The sequence below is a fragment of the Theropithecus gelada genome, chromosome 7b (genome assembly GCF_003255815.1).
Source record: "Theropithecus gelada isolate Dixy chromosome 7b, Tgel_1.0, whole genome shotgun sequence".
NCBI classification, from domain to species: Eukaryota; Metazoa; Chordata; class Mammalia; order Primates; family Cercopithecidae; genus Theropithecus; species Theropithecus gelada.
In genome coordinates, this window is record NC_037675.1 from 2623220 (window position 1) to 2645743 (window position 22524).

The 22524-nt window shown below is 44.3% G+C and overlaps 1 protein-coding gene across 4 annotated transcripts in view; it reads left to right on the forward strand.

The window, feature by feature from the left end:
* The first annotated feature begins 264 nt into the window (after nt 1-264).
* The window catches only part of LOC112628619 (40S ribosomal protein S17), a 108062-nt gene continuing 85802 nt past the window's right edge, over nt 265-22524 (forward strand). For 2 of the 4 annotated variants that reach the window (XM_025391618.1, XM_025391621.1), the window contains exon 1: nt 265-419. In XM_025391618.1, coding sequence (XP_025247403.1) covers nt 405-419 — 15 coding nt within the window. In that variant the 5' untranslated portion in view covers nt 265-404. Of the gene's footprint in view, nt 420-669; nt 1140-21746; nt 22086-22524 lie in introns of those variants that run through there. The other 2 variants (XM_025391623.1, XM_025391620.1) reach the window with 2 other exon arrangements.

Below are 22524 nucleotides of genomic sequence, written 5' to 3' on the forward strand. Positions count from 1 at the left end.
TCAGAGGGAAACTGAGGCCCAGGGCAGACAGTGCCTCCGCTAGGGGTTACTTAGGTGAGTGGCGCGCTCAGGCTTCGGCCTCTGGCCCCCCAGGGGATGGCTGTGGCCAGTAGCGGCGGCGGTCCCCGCCGGGTTCCGGGTGGGCGGCGGAGCCCTCCTTGGCCCGGCCTGCTGGGAGGGGCGGGGCGCGAGGGGGCGGAGGCGAGGGCTCGGGCGGGGCAGACACAGGTGCTCCGCATCCGGCCGGGGGGCGGCTCCGAGGAGCGGCTCGGAGGAGCTTCATAAGCTGCCGGGGTGTTGGGCTGCGCGCGGCTCGCTGCAAAAATAGTGCCCACGTGCGTGCGCGTCTCTCGCCCGCCGGCTGGCCGGCCAGCCCGTCAGCCCCGCAGGGCCACACCGGCCCCATGGCGTTCCCACTGGTAAGAGCCGCCCGCCGCTTGCCTGGGCGGGGCCGCGTCCTGGCCGCACTAGCTAACGGTCCGCGCGCAGCCGGGTCCGGCGCCGCGGAACACCCATCCCCCGCCCCGTGCGCGCGAGTCCCGGGCGGGGCGCGGTCACGTGCCCGCGGGCGTGGGGCCTCGTGGAGGGGTGGAGGGCGAGGGGGGCAGGGCGCCTCCTCGTGACTCAGGGCCTTTGGGCTTAAAGGCGCCGCAGCCCTGTGGGGGCGGCCGGTGGGGCCTCCGAGCCGCACTGCGGCCTCTGGGCGGTCTCGAGCGTTACGTCCAGATGGGAGCTGACTGGACATAAAGGAGCACCGGCGCCCGGAACGTTTCTTTCTCACACTGCCGTCGCACTGGAGACCCGAAGCTGGGGACGCTGGAAGCTCACCCCCTCTGCGGGTCTCTTTCGCACCCGGCGCGCGGTGGGGGGGCCCGGGCGGGACGGGGCGGGGCTACTGACTACGTAGACTCGGTGTTCCGTGGATAGCCCCACGACGGCGGCGGTCTGGGCCCCTTTAAGGTGTAGGGATCAAGCCCCTCGTGCGGCTTCCCAATCCCGGGCAGGTCACGTGGCTTCACACCTTCGCTTGGCGCCGGAGAGGGAGTCCTGAGGGCGGGGTTGACCAGGTAGTGTGGCGCGAGGGCGGAAGACTGGCGGGGCTTCGAGCCCGGGAGACCCGCGGGGCTGGCGGCTTTGAGGTGGGTCCTGGGGCAGGGGCGGGAGAGGGGTAGGGTTGCAGGCTGCGGAGGTGGCACAGGCGGGGAGCGACCAGAGCCCGCTCTGGGCTGTGCTGTCCGGACCCTCAGCCTGGCGAGCGGGTGCATGTGGCCTCGCGTTCTGGTCATTCTCCTCAGTACAGGACGAGGTCAGGTGCCCAGACTCAGGGGCGGCCTCAGGTTTGGCGGAGCAGCGACTGGGGCCCTGGACGGGTCGCTTCCCGGATGACGAGCTGGTTGGGCAGACCAGTGCCCTCCTGGAGTCACCCGGGAGTGGGGGGGACTCACCCACAAAAGGGCCCTCACCTTGGGGTGTCCCCCCGGCGTCATTCCCCGGAGCTTTTTCATCTCTCGTGGGTTCTTCATAGCTTGAGACGACCGAGGCTTTGCTGCCTCATTCCTAGGGGACCCAGCGAGGCCAGAAGGCCCTGTGAGCGGCGCCGCGCTGACCCCGTGACCGAGAAAAGCCAGGCGGACCCCTGGGCTCTTGGGTGCCTTCGTGGGCGGGTGCTTATTTTTCGGGGGGCATTTTGCTTCCTGCAGCCCTGGTCCCTTGCACCGTGCTGTTAGCTGGGGTTCCTTCCATGGGGAAGAGAGTCGGGAGCCGAATTCGCTCTTAGAAGCCGGGGTGCCTCCCGCCAGGCCCTCCTGGGAGGAGGCCGCGTCCCTCCTCCCCCGCCCCGCGCCTGCAGCCGGGGCCCTGACTGATGCCGCATTTCTCTGGCAACCGCTTCCCTTGGTCTCCCTGGCTACCGCCCTGCCTCCCCGCGCTCTCTCCTGGCACCTGAGTCAACTACTGGGCTGTGTCGTTGGTGGGGAAGAGGGGCAAGTGGGTGGGGTTCCTATTCTGGAAGGCACAGGTGCACTGCCCGCCTCTTGCCTGCCTCTCAGGTGACGGTGCGGTCCCTTGCCAGCCGTAAGTGTCTGGTAAGGACAGTTTGCACCCTGAAGCTCATGTTCCTTTTGAGTCTAGGGACACATGCTGGGTTAAAAAATAAAAATATATTCGAACAGGACCCAACCTTGGAAACCTCAAGTCGGTGATTGTTTTCCTGGTTGTTTTTTTGCATCGTTAGAAAAGCCTGTGGAACTCAGTGGGGCTATTGGCTGTCAGAAAACCCTGGGGACGGTGTTTTGGGGACTTATCACTGGTCTTTTATTTGGCCTCATTGAGCACATGGAGCTTGTGGCCGAACTGTATTCCCAGAGCACGTTGTTGTAGAGTTTGGTTATTTATTTATTTATTTGTTTATTTTTGAGACGGAGTCTTGCCCTGTCACCCAGGCTAGAATGCAGTGGTGTGATCTCGGCTTACTGCAACCTCCGCCTCCCGGTTCAAGCGATTCTCCTGCTTCAGTCTCCTGTGTGGCTGGGATTAGGCGCCACCATGCCCGGCTAATTTTTGTATTTTTAGTAGAGACAGGGTTTCACCATGTTGGTCAGGCTGGTCTCGAACTGCTGACCTCGTGATCTGCCCGCGTCGGCCTCTGAAAGTGCTGGGATTACAGGTGTGAGCCACATCGCCTGGCCCAGTTTCGCTTTTTAAATTTTTTGTCAGGGCGATTTAAACTTTGGGTGGCCTGGCAGTGCCTGCTCGGTTTATAGAAGTAGAATTTGGAAGTTGACTACTCCGTATGTAAGTCAACCTCTGTAATAAAAAAGTATGGCTGGGCGCCATGACTCACGCCTGTAATCCCAGCAGTTTGGGAGGCTGAGGCGTGCAGATCACCTGAGGTCAGGAGTTCAAGACCAGCCTGGCCAATAAAGTGAAATCCCGTCTCTCCTAAAAATACAAAAATTGGCCGGGCGCAGTGGCTCAAGCCTGTAATCCCAGCACTTTGGGAGGCCGAGATGGGCGGATCACGAGGTCAGGAGATCGAGACCATCCTGGCTAACACGGTGAAACCCTGTCTCTACTAAAACTACAAAAAAATTAGCCAGGCGAGGTGGCGGGCGCCTGTAGTCCCAGCTACTCGGGAGGCTGAGGCAGGAGAACGGCGTGAACCTGGGAGGCGGAGCTTGCAGTGAGCTGAGATCCGGCCATTGCACTCCAGCCCGGGCGACAGAGCGAGACTCTGTCTCAAAAAAAAAAAAATATACAAAAATTAGCCGGGCGTGGTGGTGGGCGCCTGTAATCCAAGCTACTCGGGAGGCTGAGGCAGGAGAATCGCTTAAACCCAGGAAGTGGAAGTTGCAGTGAACCGAGATCGTCCACTGCACTCCAGCCTGGGCAACGATCGAGACTCCGTCTCAAAAAAAAACAAAACAAAACTTGGCTTCCCTCCTCTGAAGGGTTTGTCTTGTAAACAACTCCGTGGTCTAAGCTCCCATGTGTGGGAGGGAGGTTGTACCAGCCTGTGCAGCACATCGGAGGTTGGAGAGCTGATGCTTGTGAATAATCATGGAAACGTTTGCAGTTTGGGTTAAGCCATAGGCGTTTGATACAGGAATGGTTCTCTGGGCTTATTCTTTCACTGTAGTGCACAAACCAGTGCCCATGAAGCAAAAAGTGGAGGAGGAAGATAAAGTAGTAAGACTCCAGGCTCAGTACCAAACTTAACTAGTGAGCTAATGATAACAGCTGCCTTAATAATCATTTTCACTGACCACAACCATTAATTTTTTTCTTAGTCTTTAAAATGGGTTGCAAACTCAAACCCTACCGGGGCCAGAGGTAACATAAATGAGCAAAGGAGGAGGAAGGAAAAGTAATGGCTTCTGAACTGCAGAGTATATGCCTCTCTGAATGGAGCAGCCGCTAGCTGATTGTTGCCCAGCAAAACTGTGGGCCCAGAGTTGGTGGATCTTTGACTTGCTTCTAAACTGGCTATCTCTATTTTGATGAATCTCCTGACTTTTAAATGTAGCATTAAAAAAATTTTAAATGCTATGGACCAAATGTAACAGGTCTTTAATGTTGGATTCAACCTGAAGGCTAGTTTGGAATCTGTCTTAAAACATCCCTTTTCGATTTCCCCGCTATTTTGCAGAAAAGGAAACAGGCTTAGAAATCAAGTCACAAGGCTGTTAAGTGATGGAATTTAGTGTGAACCTAGGTCTTTCTGGTGCCATAGTCCAGCGTATTATGTGTGTTCTGTTATGTCAGAGGATCAAGGGGTTATTGGTGGCATACATTGTAGAAAATGGTCTGGGAGCTGGTCACATTTATAGGCAAAGTGAACCTTAACTGCATTGGCAGGAATCCCAGTTGCTGTAGAAGTCAGTGTGGGTCTTCTGAGTGTTAGTACAGCAGTGCTGATGTCAGAAGGAATGTGCTGTGTCTATCATTCCACAATGTATGTCAGAGCAGTTAGCTGATCCTGAGAGCCAGAGGTCTGGAGATGGCAGGCTCCTCCCACTGTGGGAGTGACCCTCCCAACCCTCTGCACAAAAGACTCCTTTTTTCAGGACAGTTAAAATTTCAGTAACTTTTTCTGTCTGAGGCAAGGCAAATTTGAAATTACATAATTGTTTTAAGACCCGTGAAAGTAAAATGGAGCTTACTAAATCTCACTTTGTCTGCCTTAGCTAAGATTCCCATAACGCTGTCTCTCAAATTTTCAGGAAGAATTAATAAAGGTTAAAAAATTTTTTAAAAGCAGTATGTGGTAAAATCTTCTGAGATAAGCTCCCAGGGCATAAAATAGCCCTGCCCCAGAAATGAGGGACTGGGGTTTCAATTCTGGATAAAACTTAGAATCCCAGCATTGTACACAACCAAACTTATAAATGTAAAGGGGTATGTATATTTTTTTCCTATATTGCATTTCCAAGAAATTTTTTTGTTTTTTTTTGAGATGGAGACTCACTCTGTCGCTCAGGCTGGAGTGCCGTGGCGTGATCTCGGCTCATTGCAACCTCTGCCTCTGGGGTTCAAGCAATTTTTCTGCCTCAGCCTCCCAAGTAACTGGGACTACAGGCACACACCACCATGCCCGGCTAATTTTTGTATTTTTGGTAGAGGTGGGGTTTCAACATATTGGCCAGGCTGGTCTCAAACTCCTGACCTTGTGATCTGCCTGCCTCGGCCTCCCAAAATGCTGGGATTACAGGTGTGAGCCACTGTGCCTGGCTGCATTCTCAAGGATTTAAAGGAGTAAAAAGCATATTCAGAGCTTCTGCCAAAGAATTTTTTTCTGTGAGAATGCAAGCTAGATAGCTTTTTTTCTGTGAGACACAAGCTAGATAGCTTTCTTACCTGTGTCCTGGAAAGTTTTTGGAAAGATGAAAACTTTAAAATGTTACTTGCTTCTAGCTGCTTCTTAGCAACCTTTACCAGCAAAGCACTCAGCTATGAGTTCAGTGTTTGTGGATTTGGGGATGTGGAGTGTACTGGGGAGGGGAAGAGTGAGGTGACTAAAGTAGCTTTCTGCTGGTATTATTTTTGCATTTATAATGTTAGGTGTTGTCTGTGCAAACTTTCTCATTCATTGGTTTCAGGTCCCTTAGCTAAATGATTATTTTCTAAAGTTATGTTTATTTTAAGGGAAAATTAGATTATTTGTACTTCTGTCTTACAGTTTGAGACAAATGGACACCAAACCTAAATATTAATGTTTAGACTGTTGTCTTTAGTAGCTAGTGGTGGAGGCAGTAAAAGAATCATGGGATCAAATAATAAATTATTTTTTCTGCTATGGAGAAGTTGTGCTAATCTCATCCTGTTCTGCAAATCTGCTTTTCCTAGGCAGTATATAAACTGTACTGGCTCTGGGGAGAATTTGCCAGAAAGCCCCTGAGGCTAAAGGGTTGGAAGGAGTTTGTACCTAGAGGTTATGGTAGAGGAGGTTATGTAAAGAATTTTGCTTCTCGTTTGAATTAAGACCAAGAAGCACTGATTGCACCCTTTACCGTTTCTTAAGCCTTTTAAGATTTTATTATTAAGATTGTTTTTGAAGGCCGGGCGCGGTGGCTCAAGCCTGTAATCCTAGCACTTTGGGAGGCCGAGACGGGTGGATCACAAGGTCAGGAGATCGAGACCATCCTGGCTAACATGGTGAAACCCCGTCTCTACTAAAAAAATACAAAAAACTAGCCGGATGAAGTGGCAGGTGCCTGTAGTCCCAGCTACTCGGGAGCCTGAGGCAGGAGAAGGGTGTAAACCCGGGAGGCGGAGCTTGCAGTGAGCTGGGATCAGGCCACTGCACTCCAGCCTGGGTGACAGAGCGAGACTCCGTCTCAAAAAAAAAAAAAAAAAAAAAAGGATTGTTTTTGAGACAAGGTGTTACTCTGTCACCCAGGCCGGCGGGCAGTGGTGCAATTACAGTTTACTGCAGCCTCAAAGCTCCCTGGCTCAAGGGATCCTTCAGCCTCAGCCTCCCAAGTAGCTGGGTCTATAGTCATTCAACATGCTTGGCTAAGTTTAAAAATTTTTTTCTTCGAGATGGGGTTTCACTATGTTGTCCAGGCTCATCCTGGGCTCAAGCCATCCTCCTGCCTCAGCCTCCCAGAGTGTTGGGATTACAGGTATGAGCCACCATGCAGGCTCTTAAAGTCTTTTGGTCACTATGAACTTTGCTTCCTTTGCACCCAACATTGCAGTTTTGGAAATGCCCTTAGCTTTTTCCTGCATTGTTGCAGCCTGTTTTTTAGTTAAACCTGCTTATGAGAGTATCTCATCTTCTGTGAGCACAGGTTCTGTAGACCGAAGGTTTTTATGTTGAAGATAGGACCCACCCCAACAGTGCATTTCTCAGTTATAGTAAACTAGCTGAAAAAGAATGAAGTAAAATGTGCATGATGTATGTAATATTTCCTATTTTCATAGGAAAATTGTCTGACTTGCTGTTAAAAGTTAGTATCCAAATTTCAGAGTGCTAAATTCACATTGTAGATGTAATTTCCAATGAATTTTGTTAGGTGTCATTTTAAAGCCCAATGTTAGGGATTCTTTTGCCACCCTAATATATAATGTGGTTTTGATTAACTTGGACCTGGGAGGATTCCTGACTGAATGGTGTTGAGCTTTACTTTCAGGAGTTCAGGAGAACACTTAGGCGTGGATAACCTTTGAATTTTATTTTATTTTATTTTTTTGTATTCCTGAATGGTGGAACAGTCCTTTTAAATTGTGAGTTAACACTCTTTGTTTTGATTTAAGGCATTCCTGATGAGTTCCCTTGAGGTAACAGGAGAATCCCCAGAGGGCAGGTCTAAAGGTTGGTTTGTATGCTAAAAATGGGTCATAGTTGCAAGTAGCTATTGATTCTGGGAGTAACTTCACTAATAGTGTTACTGGTTTCTTTATTCTTGGCCAGCATAATATGCTGCTTTATGTACCATCCTGACAGATTTAGCCTCACTGCGTACAATCCCCTTTGATAAAAGTGTGGGGGTAGCTCTCCTCTGTTGGAAGAGAACAGTTACTTTGAAGGGCAGGTTGGTTTTTTTGTGTCTTTTTACAGAACACTTAATCTCTTACTACTTAACACCTGTGCTCTCTGCATTCTGGCTTTGTGCTCCTGGGTTCTGGCCCTTCCATCATCTGTCTGTCTCCCCTGTGTCTGCCCTTTCTCCTGAGGCTTTTTTTTTTTTTTTTTTTAAGCTGTAATCTTGGAATTGTTTTGAAGCTCAAAACGTGTTAGAGACCTGTGTCCTACATATAACTTAGAGTTGACACCAAAGCCAGATTATAATCTCTGACATCCTCTTTTCATGGACTAGGAGAATTAAGTTTAGAATGAAAAGTGATTACCCTAAATTTATACTGTGAGCAGGGAATAAAGACAGAACTAGAACCCGGGTTTTCTCATTTCTACAGTAGTACTTTTTCTAAAATTCATACACTCTCACCTCTGCTGTGTTGCTCTCTTATTGTACTTAAAATGTCCATTTGGTTTGTAAGACTCTAGCTTCCTTTTTCTTTTTTTCTTATCTGATCAATCTTGTCTTGTCTTGGTACTTGCAGGTTTCCTTTTCTCCCCAAATGCCACATTCTTCACAGTTCAACCCTGTTGGATCATTCCTGTCTCCTTATATATACAGGAGGCCCATGTGTTCTGTAGAAGCAAGCACCAGTTGTCTGTTGTGTGCCCAAGTTTTAGATTGAGTTCTTTAGCTTTGGTTGTTCTAAAGACTTATACTTGTGATTGGACTACGGAATGCATGTGTCTGAGGTATGTTAAACCCAACAGATATAAAAGCAGAACCAATTTCTTCCTTTTCCTCATCGGAAATAACATCAGAACTAGGCAGGTAAAAGATTTGAAGGTTATTGCCAAAAGAGGCATAGTGTGTAGGGGGTGGGAAGGACATTCTAAGCGAAAGGAATAACGTGTAAGGACAAGGAGATATGAAACAGGGCTGTTTTTAGGCAACTAGAAGTACAATATTGCTAGAATTTTAAGCACAAGGGATACTAGCCTATGACCTAGTGATCCACTTGTGTTCCTATATGCAAGAGAAGTGAGTACATATGAGTATAAAAAGGCATGCACAAGAATATTCACAGCAGTTTTATTCATAATATTTAAAATCTGAAGAAAAGGCAAGCTGGTTATGGCGCCTGTAGCACCAGCTACTGGGGAGGCTGAGGCAGGAGAGTCCCTTGAGCCTAGGAGTTCAAGATGGGTCTGGACCACATATCCAGACCCTGTCCCTAAAAGTAGGACAAAACAATAAACGCCTGTTATGTTGGGTCCTCCAAGACAGTGCCCAAATTAGATGATTGACTAGGAAGATTCACAGGACTTAGCGTATAGTGGTACTCATAGCTAAGCTTACAGCTAAAGGACACAGAGAAAAACCATCAAAGGGAAAAGGCACATTGGGTGAAGTCTGGTACAAGCTTCCAATATTCCTTTCCCGGGAGAGTTAAACAGGACATAGTTTAATTCCCTACAACTGACAACATATGTAAAATGTCGCCAGCCAGAATAGCTTGTTAGAATCTGGGCACCCAGAGAGAGAGAGACAGAGAGAGAGTGTGTGCGTGTATGTGTCTGAGGAATGGTTAAATAGGTAGCCTCTGCCTGAAATGTACCAAAATTTCAGACTCCGGGAGGAAAGCCCATGTTCAGCATAAACCATATTGTTTGTTCATTTTGGGTATAGTAAGTCACTCAGTTCTGGGAATGGTGGGAACTCAAAATTTAAGTTCCCAGATGGTAGCTAAAAGACACCAGTCAGACCTGTTACTTTAAATCTTTTCTGTACAACCTTGAGCAGGAATATGGATAAATACATATATCCACATCTATTAATATGTAGTACTGCACAGTAATAAAAACCACTGTTCTATACTTCAATGTGTAGACATGTCAGATACTATGTGGGGGAAAAAAGACCCAAAAGAATACCTACATGATTGCATTTATAAGAGGTTCAAAAATAGGCAGAACTAATTGGTAACAACAGAAGCCTGAATAGTAAACTCTTTGGGGATAGTGTGGGAAAGGGTACAGGGGAACCTTATAGAGTGTTGGAAATGTTCTTTATCTTGCTATGTGTGGTGGTTGCTCCGGTATATACAGATAAGTGAATCTTGATCAAGATACATATTCATAACTAGTGCCCTTTTATTGAGAGAGAACACACAACAGAATAAAGTAGGAATAGACTAGGAGGGTTCTAACTTGGCCATTAAGCTGAAGCCAGACCATGGAGGGTTTTATATGCTATTGATAAGGAACTTGGCCTTTACTCTGTGGCAGCAGTTCTCCAAGCTAGGTCTGTGCCTGCCTAGTGGTCACCAAAAGCCTTTAAGAGGCCACAAAGTCAGAAGTATTTTTATAATTCTAAGACATGGTTGATTTATCCTCCCCAACCCCACTGTGTTGACATTTGTACCGATAGTGCAAAAGCAATGGGGGTGGGTAAAACAGCTGGCACGTAGCAGGAATCAGGGCAATGTCATTAAACTGTGGTAGCAGCCATTGTATTTTTCATGCTACACATTCCCAGAAAAGCCGGTGTCACTTGCAAATGTCCTTGAGGAAGCAGTAAAATTAATTTCATTAAATCTCAGCCCTTGAATATATGCCTTTAATATTCTGTGTGACAGGCCGGGCGCGGTGGCTCAAGCCTGTAATCCCAGCACTTTGGGAGGCCGAGACGGGCGGATCACGAGGTCAGGAGATCGAGACCATCCTGGCTGACACGGTGAAACCCCGTCTCTACTAAAAAATACAAAAAAACTAGCCGGGCGAGGTGGCGGGCACCTGTAGTCCCAGCTACTCGGGAGGCTGAGGCAGGAGAATGGCATGAACCCGGGAGGCGGAGCTTGCAGTGAGCCAAGATCACGCCACTGCACTCCAGCCTGGGCGGCAGAGCGAGACTCTGTCTCAAAAAAAAAAAAAAAAAAAAAAAAAAAAAAAATTCTGTGTGACAAATGAGAAGTCAGTATAAAGTACTTTTACTTCATATCCAAGTATAGTGATTATCTCGAGGAAAAGTGTTTATGTGACTGAGTTTCAAGAATAAGCCTCTTTTTTTCCTTGAAACACCTTTTTATTTTTACCAGAAGAACAACTAACAAACTATGGTTATTGAACTTTGGGTATTTGGCAGACATTTTCTTGAAAATGAACAAAGTAATCCAGTCACTTCATAAGAAATAACTCACTATGTTTGTTGCCACTGATGCAATTTGAGCACTGAAAGAAAAAAAAAAAAGAATTTTGGAAGACCTTTATCTGCCACCACATGAGCTTGACACTTGCCCCAATACTTAAAGACCCCTGATGAGATTGGTGGTACTATTTACTATTAACTAGTATGTCAACATCTGTTATATTTGCATAATTCAGGCAGTATTTGTCAAATGACTAACATATGATAGAAAATCAGATAGGCGTAAAAGATCCATCCAAAATGCAAGATTGACCCATGTGTTTTAATGTAACAGCATATGAAGAGTACATATGGTTTCAGATTCCATATTGTAACTAATCTTTAAGAAGTTACCATTTGTTGAGAATTTTGGTGTAGTATTAATAGCCACAGTTGTCTGAAAATGGTATTAAAATACTCCTTTTTCCAACTACGTATGTGTGTGAGGCTGGATTTTCTTCATATACTTCAACCAGAATAACACATGACAACAAATTAAATACAGAAACAGACCAGAAAATCCCGCTATCTTATATTAAACCAGATAGTAAAGAGATTTGCAAAAATGTCAATGCCACTCCATTATTTTTTGTCTTGGAAAATCATTGTGTTAATATGTAATAGGTTTTTTTAATGATTAATAAATCTACCCCTTTTCTATTTCTAGTGGGTGCATATTGATATGACCTACTTACACAAAAAGCTTTTGAGTAATTAAAATTGAAAGTACTTAAAATTACCTCAGTAATTTTTAAGAGTATAAAGGAGTCCTGAGACCAACATGGTTGTGGACCACTGCCCTCTGGAGTAGGTGATTAGATTTGTACTTTCCAAAGATCCTGTAAGAATATCCAGGTAGGAATGAAGACCTCTTAAAAGGCTCAGGAAATGTCCATAGGATTTGATAAGGCACAGTGAACTTGGTTTGAAAAAAAAGTGTTTCAGAATAGCATGTGTGGAAAGGGAGAGAAGCATCTGATGCTTGCCTTCAAGGATTAAAGAGATGAGTAAAGGCGGTAGAGATGGGGTACTCTATACAGAAGGCTGATGGGGATGCTAGGGAAAGACAGGCTGGCTACTAAAGAGCAGGGTTAAGAAAAGTTCTAAACATGGGAGAGAGCTGATCATGTTTACAAAGGTGTGAGAGTTGTGGCAGGGATAACTGACCAAGAAGCCCTGAGGGTATGAGAAAAAATTTACTCCAAATTTGCTCTTTAAATAGGAAGAAGGATACCCTGTCAGTAAGTGCAGAAAAAGGATAGTAGTGGAAGCTGTGTCAGATTGGTGAGGGCAAGAGTAGGGTCACGTAGACCAACTGTCCAGAGCCTTTAGTTTCTTTTATTCCTCAGGAGAATTTATGAGACTCTGTCATTCTCACATTACAAAGAAAAAGACCTGCTTAGAGAAATTGAGAATATTGGTCAAAGTTCCCCCAATTAATGGAGCACTGGGGCTTAAATCAGAATCCCAGACTCCAAGTTCCCTCTTTCTTCTGCATCAAGGCAGCCTGAGAAGCTTTATACGGAGAGGTAATGGAGACCAGGTCCGAGAACAACTCTGAGACAACTCTGGAGCCTTTGTGTTTTTATTTTTTTTTTAATTTTTTAATTTTTTTATTTTTTGAGACGGAGTCTCGCTCTGTCGCCCAGGCTGGAGTGCAGTGGCCGGATCTCAGCTCACTGCAAGCTCCGCCTCCCGGGTTCCCGCCATTCTCCTGCCTCAGCCTCCCGAGTAGCTGGGACTACAGGCGCCCGCCACCGCGCCCGGCTAGTTTTTTGTATTTTTTAGTAGAGACGGGGTTTCACCGTATTAGCCAGGATGGTCTCGATCTCCTGACCTTGTGATCCACCCGTCTCGGCCTCCCAAAGTGCTGGGATTACAGGCTTGAGCCACCGCGCCCGGCCGCCTTTGTGTTTTTATTGATGGGGAATGGTCTGTGGTCCAAACCTAAAACCCCAAATCCCAAAATGACTTTAGTGGCTGAGAATTTTGACAGGGAGAAGAGGTAGAACTGATGAATATTTCTTTTTTTTTTTTTTTTTGAGACGGAGTTTCGCTCTGTCGCCCAGGCTGGAGTGCAGTGGCGTGATCTCGGCTCACTGCAAGCTCCGCCTCCTGGGTTCCCGCCATTCTCCTGCCTCAGCCTCCCCAGTAACTGGGACTACAGGCGCCCGCCACCTCGCCCGGCTAGTTTTTTGTATTTTTTAGTAGAGACGGGGTTTCACCGTGTTAGCCAGGATGGTCTCGATCTCCTGACCTCGTGATCTGCCCGTCTCGGCCTCCCAAAGTGCTGGGATTACAGGCTTGAGCCACCGCGCCCGGCACTGATGAATATTTCTATTGATGTATCTAAAAGCTTAAGAAAGGAGTCACTACAATTTATGAAGGTTATGAGTGAGGTGGTAAAAATACCTATGACAGGAGTGTGATACGGGTCTGCCTTTCATGTGTTATCTGTATTGAGTGCCTGCAAATGCAGCAGATACTATGCTGGGGCACTGCTGAGATACAGGTTGTGAAGGACCTTTATAGTTGATCAAATTGGTGAGCTAACAGTTCATACAGTTAGCAGTGTGACAGGTAAGTGATGAGAGTTACGATTATAGTGACCATGTGCTTTCAATATTCTTGAGCTGTTTTGGTATGAAATATTCTCTAGTGTTCTCATAAACATGTCCTGGAAATTGTAGTATTTCCTCTTCCAGACTGAGTTAAGAGAGCAAAAAGAATATTGGACAATAGATGTACCCTGTGAAAACTGAAGAATAACCAGAAATGGAAAGGGAGAGCCAGGAGAAAGTGATTCCTGACTTGAGTGGAGAATAGCTGAAGGGTCAGATCCTACAAAAATGCAGGGTAAGATAGACTGGAAGTATCAGTTGGGTTTGGCAGCTATGAAGACATTAATTTGGGAGCAGTTGTTTAGTGTCTTTTTGGGGAAGGGGAGAGATTAGTGCTGGCAGGACATTGTAGATTGAGAGGACGAACAGGAGGTTAAATAAAGATCACATTTTCGAGAAGCTTGATAGTGTAGCAGAAGAAAGACGGCAGTGAATTGGGAGGATATTTTAAATCAAGGAAGGTATGGTGGTTTTTTAAGGTGAAAGAGTCTTGAACATACTGACAAACTGAAGGAGCCAGTGGAGAAGAGAGGAAAGTCAGGTGATGCAGGGAGAGGAGATCTTGTATCTATTGATGGGTTCATCTTTCTGATAGAAGAAGGAGGTTAGGACCTGTAGCTTTATCTCGTTTATTCCTGGTGAGCCTTCCTGTCCAGCCCTGTTGGACCACTTTGTTTTCTTGAATTTACTGTGTTCTGTATCCTCTCTGTGCTTGTTCTCTGTGTGTTAATGCTCTTTCTTATGCCTGCTTATTGAAATTCTGCATTTTCATTATTCTCTGGCCAAAACGCCTGAATTGTGAAGCCATTTTAGACACCCTGATTTATTCCTCTCTTCTGTAGCATTTTGTGCTTGATCTCTACTTACCTAACTAGATTTGGTTCTTTTTCCTACCTAAATAATTATCCTGAGGGCAAGGAGTTTTTTTTTTTATATATATATATCTGTAACCTCAACATCTAACCTAGTGGGTTGTCAGTATTTATGAAATAATATTAGGTTGAACTATATGAAATTGCCATTTTATTGGTTGAAAAAGGTAAAATACTGTCAGTTTCATATGACCAATCTGATGAATTTTTATTCCTGACATTGTTGCACAGAAGACTTGAGGTAGGACCAAGGAGAAGGTTAAACACAGAGAAACATCTCTCAGCAAACTATAGAGTCATTAAAGTAGAGCCAAAAACTTGGCTTTGAGTGAGCTGGTGACTAAAGCAAATAGAGAAATTTGGCTAGAAGACTTATATTCTTCCATAAGGAAAATGTATTCTTCATGGGAATCTTTAGCATGTCCTAATCTGTGGTCTGAATGACATTTTTCTAAATGAGTGTTCATATAAGGGCTCTTCAAAATTGTAATAAAGAATATGCCCAAAATCCTGAGTATCCACTCTATAGAAATTTTTTTAGCTTTATTATTAGTATAAAACTAAAGGCAGGCCGGGCATGTGGCTCATGCCTGTAATCCCAGCACTTTGGGAGGCTGAGGCGGGCGGACCACCAGGTCAGGAGTTTGAGACCAGCCTGGCCAACATGGTGAAACCCCATCTCTACTAAAAATATAAAAAATTAGCCAGGTGTGGTGGCACGTGCCTGTAGCCCCAGCTATTCGTTAGGAGTAGGCACGATAATTGCTTGAACCCAGGAGGCGGAGGTTGCGGTGAGCCGAAACTGTACCGCTGCACTCCTGGGCGACAGAGTGAGACTCTGTTTCAAAAATAAAAATAGGAAAAAAAGAAAGGCAAATTGCCAGAGTACATCTCAGCAGAACCAGTTATTTGGGGCATCTAAGTATATTGCTTTCTGCTACGCTGGCTTAATTTAAAAACAAAGTCTAAATGTTCAAGACCAATGCATTTAAAAAACATCTGATTAAATGGAGAAAAAAAATGTTTCAGAAAAAATTTTCATGTAAACACATTTTTTGTCAAGAGGATTACTACACTCCGATCCATTTGACCCCAGTTTTAGAACTCTCTCTGGAGGACTGAGTAAACCTTGGGCCCTTCAAACAGTCTTCTATAAATTTCTCAACTAGCTGTTAATCCATTGTACATGATTAATAGTAATAGTCTTGAAGGATCTTCAGCATTGGTACTATGTTGTCAATTAAAGGCAAACTGAATAAAAATCAACCCAGAGATGGTAGTTGGCATTCATTTACGACAGATGAGTATCCCCAAATCAAGATTTTGAGCTGCCAGAATGGCCATCCTATCACAATGCTGGGTCTGGGGAGTATGATATTTAAAGGCAGGGCCAAGGTTTCCAATTTTTTTTTTTTTTTTTTTTTGAGATGGAGTCTTGCTCTGTTGCCCAGGCTGGAGTGCAGTGGCCGGATCTCAGCTCACTGCAAGCTCCGCCTCCCGGGTTTACGCCATTCTCTTGCCTCAGCCTCCCGAGTAGCTGGGACTACAGGCGCCCGCCACTTCGCCCAGCTAGTTTTTTGTATTTTTTTTAGTAGAAACGGGGTTTCACCATGTTAGCCAGGCTGGTCTCGATCTCCTGACCTTGTGATCCGCCCGTCTCGGCCTCCCAAAGTGCTGGGATTACAGGCTTGAGCCACTGCGCCTGGCCAAGGTTTCCAAATTAATTGTACATTTTTTCTATACAAATAAGTATAAAATTTGGGGATCTTATTCTTTAACAAACATGTCTACATAGTGAGGGTTCAGATTTTTAAAGAAAAGGTTATGAGTGATACTTCTGAACCACAGATGGAAAAAAAAAAAACCCAGTTATATGCTAAAACAAGTAAGCTTCTTGATGAACTTGGCTAGGACGAATAAGTTGAAGCCATACTTCTGAGTAACAGGGATATAATTTAATAACATGTGGAATTGGACATCTGACACTAATAAGGTATTTATTGCGCATATCCATGTACTTTATGTATTTCTGACTACTACAAAGTCTGCAAAGTAGGTGTTACCCACTTTTTTTTTTTTTTTAAACCTTTAGGTAACCAAGGCTCAGAGTGATACCTAAGTGGTAGACCTGGTGTTTGTATTCCAAAGCCTGTGTTCTTTCTGCTTTTCAAAACAATGGTTCCCAGTTTTAAGGAGGAGGAGGAGGATTTTCCTTTATGGAGGAGGGGAATGCTTTTCTTCAGACTATCTCCCTTACCTTTGTTGTCCTAGTTGATGATCATGGCTATAGGAAAACAGTTTCATGACAGGAGGGTCAGCTCTTACCTTTTGGAGAGGAGAAAATTGAGGCCTGATCTAAAATAACTTGTATTAGGGCCAGGTGCTGTGGCTCATGCCTGTAATCCCAGTGCTTTGGGAGGCCGAGGTGGGCAGATCACCTGAGGTCAGGAGTTTGAGACCAGCCTGGCCAATATGGTGAAATCCCCCATCTCTACCAGAAGTACAAAAATTAGCCAGGCGTGATGGCACACGCCTGTAATCCCAGCTACTCTGGAGGCTGAGGCGGGAGAATCACTTGAACCCGGGAGGCAGAGGTTGCAGAGAGCTGAGATTGAACCATTGTGCTCCAGCGTGGGCGACAAGAGCAAAACTCCATCTCAAATAACATAAAATAACTTGTATTAGGTGAGTTTCCTCAAAAGCCATTCTTTCTAACAATAGGTAGATAGGTAGAACTAGTTTTATCTTGAGGGTATTCGTCTCTATGTCATCAGCATTAAACAAAGAATTGTTTTTAAATTAATTTTTTAATTAAACAATTGTTTTTCTTTTACAGCATTGCCAAGTAATTCTTCCTGTTGACTCCTGGTTTTCGGTAGAATTAAAGTTTGCCCTCTATGAAGTCTCTAATGTATCTAAAAGCCTTCTTTCCTGTTAACAGTAAAAGACCAACAAGACCAACTGAATGTCAAAAAAAGCTACAAATGACCTCACTTTATGGCAAAATATGCTAAAAATAAGGGCAGGAACTGTCAGGCAATAGTGGAATAACCAAGAGAAAAACATTTTTTCTCATGGTAAAACACTAGTCTGAATGCAGATCTATACATTGATGAAAGTTCAGATAGACCACACAAAGTAAATGGGTCTGTGAGTATGGGGTGGATAGTAGGTTTCTGTTTTGAAATGAGGAACTATGAATTCATTTAACTGGATAATTTAAAAGGATCAGTATTGGCTAGGTGTGGTAGCTCATGCCTGTAATCCCAGCACTTTGAGAGGCTGAGGCAGGAGCAACACTTGAGCCCGGGAATTCAAGACCAGCCTGGGAAACATAGCGAGACCTTTTTTCTGAGGGGTGGAAAAAAAATAGCTGGGCATGGTGGCGCATGTCTGTAGTCCAGCTACTTGGGAGGCTGAGGCAGGAGGATTGCTTGAGCCCCGGAGTTCAAGGCTGCAGTGAGCTATGATTGCAGCCCTGTGCTCCAACCTGGGGGACAGACCAAGACGCCACATCTTAAAAAATGTGTGTGTGTGTGGTGTGTGTGTAAATATACACAATACACATGTCGAGCAGCCCTAATCTGAAATGCTCCAAAATCTGAAACTTTTGGAACACCGACACGTCACAAGTAGAAATAACACACCTGAATTGGTGATGGGTGACAGTTAAAACACAGAATTTAATTTCATGTACAGAATTACTAAAAATATTGTATAAAATTAACTTCAGGCTATATGTATGAAATATATATGAAAAATAAATGAATTTGGCCAGGCATGGTAGCTCAAGCCTGTAATCCCAGCACTTTGGGAGGCTGAAGTGGGTCAGGACATCAAGACCATCCGGCTAACATGGTGAAACCCCGTTTCTACTAAAAACACAAAAAAATTAGCCAGGCATGATGGCAGGCACCTGTAGTCCCAGCTACTCAGGAGGCTGGGTGGGAGAATGGTGTGAACCCGGGAGGTGGAGCTTGCATTGAGCCAAGATCGTGCCACTGCACTCCAGCCTGGGGGTGACAGAGCGAGACTCCATCTCAAAAAAAAAAAAGAAAAATAAATGAATTCTGTGTTTAGATTTGGGCCCTATCCCCAAGATAGCTCAATATGCAGATATTCCAGAATCCAAAAAAAAAAAAAAAAATCAAAAATCAAAATCTGAAACACTTCTTGGTCATCTCAGATTTCAGATGAGGGATACTGAACCTGTAGTGGATTCAGCCCTTAGGTCTATTTGAATCATATCTCTTGTCTTTTAATTAAGCATTTTAAGTCAAATGATTAGGAGGAAGAGTTAGGGGGTACCAGGAATAGAAGGGCCTGGAGTCTTCAGAGAAATAGTTGCCATAGGTCTTTGGTTCACTTAATGAGCCAGGAGATCCTTCCTCAAGGATCCCTGTCATGGCCTCTGAATAATAGTAATGATACTACTGATAGACAGTATTCATTGGTTCAGCACATAATTACATGCCAGGCCCTACGCTAAGTATTTTGTGTGCATTAATTCACAAAAAGCCTTATGAGATAGTGTTACGTTTATCCCTGTTGTACACAAAGGAGACTAGTAGATCTTTCCCCATCTGACAGTCCTAGCTTTGATTTTTTTTTTCCTTCTAAATTGGTTAAGGCAAGCATTGGTAAGTATAAGATGAAACAGTTTGGAGTATACATTGAACACCTCATTCACTTTTATTATAATTATGTCATCTTAAACTAGAGCTCTGGCTTGATGTACTTGAGAGAAGGGGAGGGAGGCATGTCAGATATCATTTGCCTTGATTTGGGAATCCGGTTCTAACAGGATTAGGAGTGGGGCAGGGTGACCAGACATATTCCTAAATTATATATTTTTTTCCAGGCTCCTTGAAATAGTAAGATTTCCTTCCTCTCCTAAGGAATACCTTTCTCTCAGACTCCCAAGTCTGCATCTGTCCCCTACACTACTGTGGTACTTTCTCACTAATCCTTCTGCCACTTATCTGTGATGTATTTGTTGGTGGTCTCTTTCTAAGACTCACATTGTTATTTACTTGCCTTTAGATGTGGCAAGGATCTGGAATCTATATGTGTATATATATAGTACTTTCACTACACTAAAAACTAGGTTAATTTTTGTGTATTGAAAAGACAATGCTGACTCCTTAATTTGGCATATGAGGCTTTTCCAGTCTTCTCTCCTATACCTAATGCTGCACCACACTGGACCTCTTTTGATAATGCCTCTCTACTCTCTGTGTTCTTCAGAACTTCCTCTTTACTCCCATTTCCAGGCATATTCTGTCCAAGCCAAGGTGGCTTGGAGGACAATGTATGTATACAGCACATTGTAGTCTGTGTTATGGATGTTTACAGGATTGAGTCTTGGTTCTTTTTCTTTTTTTGAGACAGGGTCTTGCTCTGTCACCCGTGCTGGAGTGCGGTGGCACAATCTCTGCTCACTGCAACCTCTGCCTCCTGGGTTCAAGCATTCCTCCTACCTCAGCTTCCTTAGTAACTGGGACTACTGGCATGCACCACCATACCTGTCTAATGTTACGTATTTTTTTGTAGAAACAGAGTTTTGCTCTGTTGCCCAGGCTGGTCTTGAACTCCTGCCTCAAACATTCCACCCATCCTGGCCTCCCAAAAGTTTTTTTCCAGACTTCAAAACTTTATTTTGGTTTAGTCTGTGTCTAATCTGCTGCCGCTTGGGGTGCTAACTATAGAGAGCAGGCAGTCGGCTAATGTGTATTAAGCAGTGAAGAATGAAGCATGTAGCCTTAAGATATGCAGATTGTGCCAGGCAGTGGCAAGTGCCTGTAGTCTCAGCTACTCGGGAGGCCAAGGTGGGAGGAGCACTTGAGCCCAGGAGTCTGAAGTCCAGCTTGGGCAACACAGCGAGACCTCCTCTCTGTAGATTATAAGTATTTGCATCTTAGTCTTCATGAAGTTGCCTTCCTGAAATTGAGAATCGTCTTAGAAATCTACAGTTGTGAAAAGGGCCTTGTGTGTCACTGGATTTAACAGTTCTCAATGGCACCACTCTAGAGTTTGGGGAAACAACCTGCAGGATTGTGTATTTTGGTCTTCACAGTTTGCAGAGGGTACCAGTCCTTTCAAGAATTGGAGGCTGATATGAGGCTCAAGTTTGTCCCTTTAAGGTCATCCTGCAGAGTTGATAAAACTGTAAATGCTCTTGGTCATTCTCATGCTTACTTGGATTTCAGTAGGCCAAACAAAGTGACATCAGGCCTGTTCTTGTTTTGTTTTGATGTGACCAGCTTATATATTAAGTGCCAGTTTCGTTACTTGTTCTGTTTTTGTTTGTTTTCCCCAAGATAATTGAGGATAATAGAACTGATGAGGCAGGCTCCTCTTAAAAAAATCTGTCAACCAATATTTCATTGCTTCTTATGTTGGGCATTGACTGTGGAGAGTGAGGGAGACTGAAGAATAGTACCTACATTTCTGCATTGGGCATCTGGTGGATGGTAGTGTTATTTACTGAGATAGGGAATACCAAAAGAATAGTTTTTGTGTAAGGGTTCATGATTTTATATATGTATATATAGGATTTCTTTTTTCATTCAGTAAGTAATGTCTTGCCCATTTTCTCATGCCAGTTAATAAATAAATAATTAGTGCCAAAATAAGTATGTACTTATAATGACCACATACAGTTGTATAACTTAATCAGTTTGGGTGGTTTTACCACTGTTGGTACTTACCTCTCTTGTATTTAATAGTTAATGTTTCCAGATACAAAATAACTACTGTATGCCATGCAAAATGCTTTACATATGTCATCAAAAAGTTTGTATCCTTTTTCCATTTAACAAGTGGGGAAACTGAGGCATAGAGGTTAAGTAACTGTGACATCACACAGCCAGTAAATGGCAGAATGAAAATTTTTTAAAACAGCTGTATTGACATAAAATCTACCTACCCTAAAGTTAACCTTTAATGTACAGTTCATGGGTTTTTAGTCCAGTTGACTCTTGGACAGTGTGGGAGTTAGGAGGACCAACCCCCCACAGTCAAAAATCTATGTATAACTTTGACTCCCCCAAAACTTAACTAGTAGCCTGCTGTTGACCAGAAGCCTTACCAATAACATAAACAGTTGATCGCATATTTTGTATGTTACATGTATTATATACTGTATTCTTACAATAAAGTAAGCTAGAGAAAAAATATTACTAGAAAATCATAAGAGAAAATATATTTACTGTTCATTAAGTGGAAGTGTATCATAAAGATCTTCATATTTGCCATCTTCACATTGAGCAGGCTGAGGAAGAGGGGGGATTGATTGGTCTTGCTGTCTTGGGGTGGCAGAGGTGGAAGGATGTGGAGGGGATGGAAGGAGAAGCAGGTACAGTCAGTGTAACTTTACAGAAATAATTTGACTTTTTGCTTTTTCATTTCTGTAAAAATGTTTCTATGTGGTACCAATCTTTCTTCCACTGTTTGCATTAGTTTCAGTGCCTGTATAATAGAAGGGTCCATATTGTAAAAGAAGTCAAAAGCAGTCTTGAATTATCGGAACCCTTTGCCAGATCATCTAATGTCAATTTGTTTTCTGGCATTGCTACTTCAACATCGTCTTCCTTGTCTGGTACTGGTTTGGAGCACTCATCTCTATCAAATTGTCTTCTGCTAATTCGTCTGGTATGGTGTCTGTTAACTCTTGGATTTCTCCAAGATCCATGTCTTGGAAACCTTCACTCCCAACCTTTTTTGTCATATCTACAGTCTCTTTCATGATTTCCTGTATTGGCTCTGTGGTAAATCCTGTGAAGTCATGTACAACGTCTGGAAACAGTTTTCTTTAGCAGGAATTTATTGTTTTGGGCATGATGGCTTTCATGGATTTTTCTGTAACAGTGATGGCATTGTCACTGGTGTAATCCTTCCAGACTTTCATGACATTCTCTCTGTTGGGGTTCTCTTCCACGCATTAACAATCCTTTCCGTAGAGTAGCATGTGTAATGAGCCTTAAAGGTCCTTATGACCCCTTGATCTGGAGGCTGACTTAGAGATGTTGTATTTGGGGGCATGTATACCTCTTTGTTGTTGAATTTATGGCATTCTGGGTAGCCAGGGGCATTGTCCAGTATTTAAAGAACTTCTGAGTACCTTGCTTATCATAAACACTCATTAAGTGTTTTATTATATAAAAAAGTCCTTTACTGGCAAGGTAATTTCTGACTCTAGGAACAAAATATCAATTGAACCAATTCAGAAAAAGGGTTCTTGTTGTCTAGACCTTCTTGTTGTACAACGAAAGACTGGCAGCTGGTGTTTTATTTTCCCTTAAGGTCCAGAGGTTAGCAGCTTTA